General features: G+C 31.0%; 1 protein-coding gene across 1 annotated transcript; it reads left to right on the plus strand.

Annotated features, from left to right (window-relative positions):
- The first annotated feature begins 2,407 nt into the window (after positions 1–2,407).
- Positions 2,408–4,828, plus strand: LOC140973574 (peptide methionine sulfoxide reductase B5-like). Its single transcript, XM_073436484.1, has 3 exons — positions 2,408–2,833; positions 4,053–4,209; positions 4,307–4,828. The coding sequence occupies exons 1-3, from the start codon at positions 2,496–2,498 to the stop codon at positions 4,469–4,471; spliced, it is 660 nt and encodes a 219-aa protein (XP_073292585.1). The 5' UTR covers positions 2,408–2,495; the 3' UTR covers positions 4,472–4,828.
- The last annotated feature ends 4,447 nt before the right edge of the window (positions 4,829–9,275 follow it).

A 9,275-nucleotide genomic window follows, 5' to 3' on the forward strand; every position in this document is an offset into this window, starting at 1 on the left:
CGTCACATCCCTCGCATTGCAAGCCGTTTTTTCGTGCGTAATAAATGTAAAAGCACGCTTTAATCTTCATTCACTAATCTTTCACACCATACTATATGTTTTGATACATATTTGCATGAAAAACATGATACACTTTGTATTTCGTTTTTATGATATAAACATGATAAAACTAGAGTTTTCATCTTTTAAAACTCTTCCTTATGTTGCATAAAAGGGCTGTCATAATAGGGATATGAGAAGAGATGTTTTTTAACATGTTTAAGGGCCCTTAGGTGTATGTTTAAAGGCTAGATAAGATAGGGCAATAAGATGAAAAAAAATTGGTTTGTAAATGGGTTAGGGTCCGGATAAGGTTTCCTTAGAGGGGCATGGCCTTAGCTGCTGTTAGGACATGACCAGTAGCCCTAAGGGGGCTGTATGATGGTTCTAGGGTGGCCACACGATGGCTGGTGTGAAGGCAAGGGGCTAGGACGCAAGCATGAAGTCGCGCAAGCCTCCTAGGGCACGCCTTGAAGGGTTGGGCACGTTTGGGGTGTTAGGTTCTGTCCAGTAGCTTGCTATGGGTTCGGTTCAGGTCCTAGGGTTGATGGTTAGGGGTTGGCCATGATGGCTAGGGCTTAGGCTTGAAGAAACTCAAGGTTGGCCAAGCTAGGGTTCGAACCTAGGGCAAAGGAAAGTTCAGCAATTGTCCTAGGCTTGATCAAAGGTCTTAAAGGGTTGTATATGGTATGATTAGATGTTAATAAGTTATGGTTCAAGTTTGGTTAGTTTCGAGCCCATTCGGGTTAAAACCGAGACGTACGTCTAAATTTTTTAAATACGAATTGAAAAATTAGTCGAGGAGCTTATGTTTATGTTTAAGAAATATTTATGGGTGTATTTTAAGGTGATATGTTAAGTTTGGATAGATTTGGTTCGTCGTTTTAAGGTCTAAGGGTAAATTGGAAAAGTTAGGGTTTAAGGGACAAAATAATCATTTTACACCTGAAAAATGTTAGACGTCCTGGCAGTGCCTTAAATAATGTAATGAATGTTAAAACGCTTATTTTAAATGGTTATGAGATTTTGTGATGAAACTTCAATGCTAAAAGACATGTTGCATGTTTGATTTAAAAGAAAAATGATTAATATATGCATGAATTTTATAAGTGATGGAAATATGAAAGGTTGAAAGAAGTGAATTAATTGTGATTAATACGTTGATACGATGATATGTAAGGTCAATATTCAGTTGACGGGTAAGAGTGTCTCTGATGTCCCCGCCGCCCGGTACCGTGATTATACATAGATGGATCCATCGACCCACAGCTGATATGAAAGTCACAATTAAGGATCTTTCAATAAAAAGATAAACATATAATGTAAATGATGAAAGAAAAGAAAAGTATACGATGAAAGGAAAATGTTTAAAATTTACGTTCATGTTATTAAAAGTATCTTTCACTGTTGCTTGTGAATATATATGTATTACTTGCTATCATGGTTAAGGTTTGCCGAGTCATTAGACTCACTAGGTGTGATCGATGCAGGTGGACATGATGTTGATGTTAATGGAGGACTTGATGGTTAAACTAGCTGGACTGAAGGTGCACACAACTTGATGACCGTTGCTAGTTTTCCGCAAAATTACGTTTATGATTTAAATTTTTTTCAAAGATTTTATGACTTATGATGCTTTGAGTGGTTTTGAGAAATTTAAGAGTTTATACTTTATTTTGAAGAATGCTAAATTTAGGTTTGGTTACCGTTTACGATTTTATGTTTTAAATACGTTCTTTTGGATTTTCAAATAATAGTCGGTTGTGTTATTTTAAAATGATGCAAAATATTTATATAAATATATATGTGATTCGGCCGAGTAGTATAAAAGAGAAAAAAATTTCTAGTATATTTTGAAGAAATACGAGTAGTTGACATCTCAGAAGATAATTTATCAAATATTAAATTATAGATGTTTTACCGTATAAGTTTTCATGTACAAGATTGTTGATATAAATGGAAGCCAACACAACATTATATTAGAAGTTGAAGAAATTGCTTTTGGAAAAAAAGAAAAGAAGAATAATAATTAAGAAAGAGAAGGTGCAAAAGAATTTGTATTCATTTTCTTCAATTTGATAATTGAAATAATAAAAAAAGAAAAAAAATTCCAAAACCAAATCCACTCCATTAATTTGGATGAGTGTGTCTCATGTGAGACTGTTTCCCGGATCTTAATCTGTGAGACGGGTCAACCCTACCCATATTCACAATAAAAAGTAATACTCTTAGCATAAAAAATAATATTTTTTCATGGATGACCCAAATAAGAGACTCGTCTCACAAATAAGACCCGTGAGACTGTCTCACACAAGTTTTTACCAATTTGGATCATGTATCCAACCAAACTTTATCCATATGGTTGCAGCCAGCATTTGGTGGCGCGAGGCTGTCACGCACTATCTGGTTGAATTGGCCATCTGCACCGCACAAAAAAATTCGATCTTTCCCACCAAATGGGCTCCCAGATCCTTAGAATATCGCCATTTGCATCTTCTAGAACGCTCGTTCTCCATCCCACCTCTCTCATCTCAAGATTTATACCAAGATCAGCATACCCAGTTACCAGTTCCAACAGAGACCACTCCACCCATTTTCTATTCACGAAGCCCCTGGGATATTGCGTCGTTTCATCTGGTGGGTTTTGTGGCTTCAGCGTTGATCGGTGCAGGAGAGAGTTCAGAGGCGGAGTTGTGGCTATGACGGCTTCCGGGCCTGTGCAGAAATCAGAGGAGGAGTGGCGTGCAATTCTTTCGCCCGAGCAGTTTCGGATTCTCAGAGAAAAAGGCACCGAGTGAGTTCGATTCCGTGTTTATGTGTTCGGTCAAGTTAGATTGATTGCTCGTCAGTTCTTGTAATCGTTGTGGGATTCATTGGTCTTGGCATTTCTTGAAATCTAGCTGTTCAAGTTCTTGATTTTGCAATTCTTGTTTTTAAATCTTGGTTTAAAGAACTTGGGTGCTTGGGATAACTGTTGTTTTCCTCCTCCGAACACTGAATATCACTTCATGAACGGATAATTTGGTGATGATTTTATTACTTTAGTTGTTGGGAATCATGTTAACTTAATAATTTCTCATTTTGGTGTGAAATGGATGGAAGTTTTTCGCAATCATAATAATGATAAGGGAATGAAAGAGAATAAAAACAATTCAATCCATCAAAAAAAAATCAGGCTCAAGGTCTGCGTCCATGGCCAAACTTTTGAAGCTAAAATTTGTATTTGTTCTCTCTTAATTGTCTCAAAACAACTCCCCTTTATATATCTCAGAATATATACTACAAGTAAGCATTAATCTTTATGATTCACATATATATTTATTGCAGTTTTATTGCAGTTCTGATAATCCTGAATCGAGTTTATGACAATCATGTTAAAGATCAAATCTGGTGTCCCTACTGAATCGAGTTTTTGACAATCATGTCAAAGATCAAATCTTTTTTGACCTATCCTAGTGTATCAACCGGTGTCACTGGCTTTATTTGGATTAGGAAGTCTTTTTTTTTCTTTGTCAATTGCTTGGTAACAGTTATATGTTGCAAAGTCAGTCAATCTGCTTATCTGTTGAGAAATGATGATAGCTTCCGAAATTCTTGATTGATTTAATCATGAGGCTCAAATTTTTATTCCTAGACCTTTTCTTTCTTGAAAATGTAAGGGAAGGGTGAATTTGGGTGCTAGTGTGCCAGATATTCTAGCACGTTTGAGCGGTGATGAAGCTGGTTTTTGCCTCAGTTAACTGAAATTCGCATTTGTTGATGTTTTTAGTGCGTTAGTGGGAGAGAATTCAACACCAATTGTACTTGATTTTACTCAGTTTTTTATTCCCCTCTTGTCTGAACCTGAAGGGAAGCTGCCATTAATACTCATCATGAAGTACCATAGCTTCAATCTTGTTTTGCTCATTTCAAGGATATGTTATGAAGTAAAGGGTTGAATTACTATTTTCTGAAGTTTGAACCACATGTCACCAATATCTACGACATTTACTTGTGCATACAAATGCTAACAGATATCCAGGTACTGGGATTTATGACAAGTTCTATGAAGAGGGTGTATACCAGTGTGCAGGGTGTGGAACACCTCTGTACAAGTCCACAACCAAATTTAATTCGGGTTGTGGTTGGCCAGCATTCTTCGAGGGTCTCCCTGGAGCCATAAACCGATATGTAGGTTCCTCTTTTTTCCATTCATTCCATCTTTCCATACTTCTCGTGCATCTTAAAAGAAGCGAGTTACATTTGCATCGTGCACATGTTCATACAGCCTGACCCCGACGGAAGGAGGGTAGAAATCACATGTGCAGCTTGTGGGGGACACCTCGGGCATGTTTTCAAAGGTGAAGGATTCGGTACACCCACTGATGAGCGCCATTGCGTCAATAGTGTGTCCCTAAAGTTCACTCCAGGAAATTCCGGTTCGTCTTCGTAAAGGGCGCATTACGTGCTCGTCCAAACACACTGATAATTGTGTAAACTGGCTAATAAACTAAACTTATGCTGCTTTGGAACATGACTTTATGTAACTGGATCATGTTAGAGCGAAAAGGTTGTGTGTTTTTGGTCATGCCTGGTACATTAGATGGTGGTGATATTTCATTGACGCAAAATTGTTCTTCCATACATTCTTGGGTTTTGATATGGCATTGCTCGGTGTTAATGACCATTAATTAACCAACCTTGGTTAAATTTTTTTTTCGATTTATGATCTCCATTTATTATTATTTATTTATGAAAAAGATCATATTTCAGGATCTTTGTTTAATATATAATTCTGAATTCTTCCTTTAATTTATCCTTAATTTTCAAGTGTTTTCTGTAAAATCTCGGTAGTTATTAATGATATGAAAATTGGAAGTGGTGGGGTTTCTGTTGGTTTTTATGCTTGATTAAAAGGTAATAATAATAATAATAATAATCATCATCATCTGTACTTCATTTGTACTTCTATATAATGAAAAAATGGTTATCATGTTGTTAAACAATAAAGATATTTTACTTTATAAGAAAAATTATAGATTTATTCATAAAGGGTTAATTTAAATTGCATGTAGACTTTTAACTTTAGAAGATTTACCAGAAAGGCTAATAGCAGCTTTAAGAGATGGTAGGAATTTGAATTGGAAACAATCTTTCATGAGAATAATTCAATTTAGTCTGGCTCATGGTCGAGTATATTTTGATGAATATCCTAATCATCTTTAATATTATATTTTATAGAATTTTTTGAAATTTAAAAAATATCACTGATATGAGTTAAATTAGGAATATCTTTCTCTGGGTCTTGTACATCTTGCATTTACATGAGATGAATAAATTGATTCTCATTTGATTCGGAAGCCATTGATTTGTCCGATTTGGAGTCAGAATATCCAATATGCTTATAAAGATCTTTCTTCATTTCATCAATATAAACTTCTATCATCAAATCTTTGGAGTAGATATCAGAATTATTTTGAGTCAGAATCTTAAATGGACTCATTGAATCATGTTCTTTTTCTTGTTGTTTGGAAAAGTCTTTCTGATATAAAGAAATTTTTTCTTCCATATGTTGAAGAGATTCGAAACCATAAGGTTTTCCAGTATCAGGATCATCCCTTAATAATTTGTCCCAAAATTTTGTGGAACTGACTCTCCATAGACAAGGAATGCATTCATCAGTGTAACCGAATTCTTGTTGTCATCTCCATATCCATGGAATTCTAAATTACATGAAGAATAGACATAAAGTCTTCTCATCGATTCAATGTTCAGAAAATGATTTTTTAATACTTGGGGAAACATTTAACCAAGTATTAATCATTGGTTTTATGAAAATTTTTGGCAAAATTTTTGTTGATGGACCAAATATTTTTCACCATGTTAAAAGCCAATTAAGAATTGGATAATGGAAAACATTTTCACATATTTTTAAAAATCATGTATGCTTTCTTTTCTCATTTTCATAAAATAGAGTTTTATTAAAACTTTCAACATAATCCCAAAAGTTAAATTTAAAATTCATTTGATGACTTTGAGAATAAAATTCTTTTTCAACTAATGGAGATATACCACATTCTTCAATAGATATAATCTTTTTAATGATAAACTTGGAGAAGTTATAACTTCCATTCTGTTGAATATTACTAAAAAAATGAATTATTTGAACACTTTTTGTAGATAATAGAAGATTTTCAAAAAATCATCTTCGCTTATATGAACCATATACATATGATGTATTGGTTAAGTATCTTTCCATAATAGTCCATGGAGTTTTTTCTCATTAGGTATCTTTTTTTTCTATAAGAAGAATTAAATCTTTATATTTTGACTCTATATATAGAGCTGAATCACCTTCATCATTTTTAATGATGTTTGCATATGATGCTTGAGACTGAGAATCTGTATTATTTCTCTGTTTCTGTTTCAGAAACTCTTGGAATTCATTATATAATGAATCATTTTGCTCAGTATTACTGGCTGATGAACTGGAAATATTCTAGGCTATAAGCCTCTGTTTTCCATGTTGAGCAATTATATTAGGGGGTTTTCCCCTACCACCTCTTCCTCTATAAGAGGAATCTCCTCGTCCTCGAGAATTCATATCTGTAAATAAGAACATTAAAATAAATATTCTCGGGTTAAGAAATCTGATATGTGATTATCTTCACCTTTCTTGTATATGATTTCAAAATTAAAAGGAGCTAAATGAGATTATCATCTTGCAAACATTTGTTTAGAAACATCATGTTTAAAATTTTTTAAAAACATAAATTTTGCAGATTTGCAATCAGTTTTTATAATAAGCTTTTGATTATATAAATCATCTTGAAATTTTAAAATACATCTTAAAATAGATAAATTTTTTTTGCTACTGTAGAGTAATTTTTCTGGGCATTATTCCATTTCTTAGAATAAAATCGAATTAAATATTCTTGTTTTGTTTGAGGATCTATATGTTTTAAGATTTCTCCAAAATCTATATCTGAAGCATCAGTTTCAACAATTTTATCCCATTGAGGATTGACGAACATTAGACAAGGAAGATTTTTAACTTTCTCTTTAATATTTTTTACTGTTTCAGTATGTCTATTAGATCAAGATAAATGATTTTTCTTTAATCTATCATATAAGAGCAAAATCATTTGTTAAATTTTTTATATAAGGAGAAATATAATTTAAACTCCCTAAAAATTTTTGTAACTGAGTTTTATCAGTTATGATATCGGAAAATTTTGAACCAAATTCTATACTTCTTTGTATAGGAATTATTTTTCCTTTTCAATCATATGACTAAGAAATCTAATATTTGTTTGAAACAAAATCATTTTAAACTTTGAAATTACAAGATCATTTTGTATAACAATGTTTTTAAACATATTTAGATGTTTAAAATGTGTTTCAATATTATTTGAAAAGGCTAAAATATCTTCAATATAAACAATTATAAAATTGCTATACTGATAAAAAAATATCATTCATAATTTGTTTAAATTCTGAAGGGACATTTTTTAAGCCAAATGAAATAACTGTCCATTCATACTGTTTTATTGGAATATTAAAAGCTGTTTTATATCTATCAGATTCTTTTATTTGAATATACCAAAATCCTGATTTTAAATAAAATTTTGAAAATATGATTGCATTAACAAGTCTATCTAATAAATCTTTTTTATTATGAATAGGATACCTAATCCATTTCAAAACATTATTAAGAGGTTTATAATTTATTATCAATCTAGGAACTCCTCTTTCCTGCTTAGAATGCTTATTAACATAGAAAGCAGTACAAGACCAAGGAGATTGAGAAGGCTTTATTAAACCTTTTTCTAATAAAAAATGAATCTCATTCTTACATAATTCTAAATATTCAGAATTCATTTGACAAGGACGAGCTTTGGTAGGAATATTTATTTCCTTAAAATCTTTTTCGTATGGAATATAGATTATATGTTTCTTTCTATTCCAAAAAGCATTTGGAATATCATTACATATTTCTAATGAAAATTTATTATAAATAATTTTAATATTTTCCTGTAATTTAGGATTTTGTAATTTATCATCTATAGTTAAAATGTTTATTTCTTCTTTTAAAGAATTAATTTGAAAAGTTTTCCTATCAATCTTTTCTTGTAATTTATTTAAAATTCTATGAACATGTTTAGTTATAAACTGAAAGGAAATAGGATTACCTTGATATGTTCCTATAACACCTGTTTCATCAATATAAGTTAAAAGATAAATTTGATAAATAAAAGGAAGTCCAAGTATGAGTTTGCTAGAAATATCTTTCGCTAATAAAAAACTGGTTGAAATACAGTTTTTATCTTTGCATATATATGCTTTTGGTAATTTATAATTTATTTCTAGATGTTCTTTTCCAGCATGAGATAGAGAATGAGTTGTTTTATGAAAATATTTAGTAGGAATTAATCCTTCCTGTATGACATTTAAATCTGCATCACTATCTATCATAACAATAAAATTTTTCTTATAAGAATTATCAATTAATAAAGTAATCTTAGTATATCATTTTTGAGATATAATCATACTCAAAACAGATAAATGTTTTTGAGTTGGATCAGGGAATGAGATATCTTGAATATTATCAAAAATTTCTGAATTTTTGTTATTATTTTCAATAACTGAAATACGATAATTAAGATTAGTATTATTCTGTTGTAAAATTTTTATTTGTTCTTTAAGATTATTAATCTCTTTGATTAAATCATGTATAGTAAATGGATTTTGATTACTACATTTTTTCTATAAAAGATTTTTTACTTCTTTCATAGAATATACTTGTTCTTGTTTAACAAGAATATTATTATTACTAGTTGAATCATTATTCTTCATTTGATCTATAATTGTATATTTCAATATTGGATCCTTAATCATTTTAAGGAATTCTAAAATATTATTATTAGTTAAAACATTTATATTTAAATCCTGGAATTGAGACATGAGTTTATAAAAATCATCATTTTTATCATCATTGTTTTCTATATGATTTATACAAGATTTTCCTTGTATACAGTTATTACATTCTTCTAGATCTGAAATATCTGATTCATTATCTAGAATTTCTTCTGAATTATATGATTCTGAAGAATTCTCAGGCTCACTATCAGAATTATTATTTGAATCCATTATTATTTTAAATAATGTTTCTTTAAGATTTTCATCAATTTCTAAATTATTAATTTTGTTTTTAGCTCAACATTGATTAGCATAATGTCCTGACTTTTTACATTTTC

Source organism: Primulina huaijiensis, chromosome 3 (assembly GCF_012295235.1).
Source record: "Primulina huaijiensis isolate GDHJ02 chromosome 3, ASM1229523v2, whole genome shotgun sequence".
In the NCBI taxonomy this organism is placed as follows: domain Eukaryota; kingdom Viridiplantae; phylum Streptophyta; class Magnoliopsida; order Lamiales; family Gesneriaceae; genus Primulina; species Primulina huaijiensis.

What these genes read in the sequence shown, in the direction of transcription:
- LOC140973574 (XM_073436484.1), top strand. Translation starts at nt 2,496, where the DNA reads ATGGGCTCCCAGATCCTTAGAATATCGCCATTTGCATCTTCTAGAACG. An exon ending in CTCAGAGAAAAAGGCACCGA is followed by an intron (nt 2,834 to 4,052) that starts GTGAGTTCGATT and finishes AAATGCTAACAG; the next exon opens with ATATCCAGGTACTGGGATTT. An exon ending in CTGGAGCCATAAACCGATAT is followed by an intron (nt 4,210 to 4,306) that starts GTAGGTTCCTCT and finishes ATGTTCATACAG; the next exon opens with CCTGACCCCGACGGAAGGAG.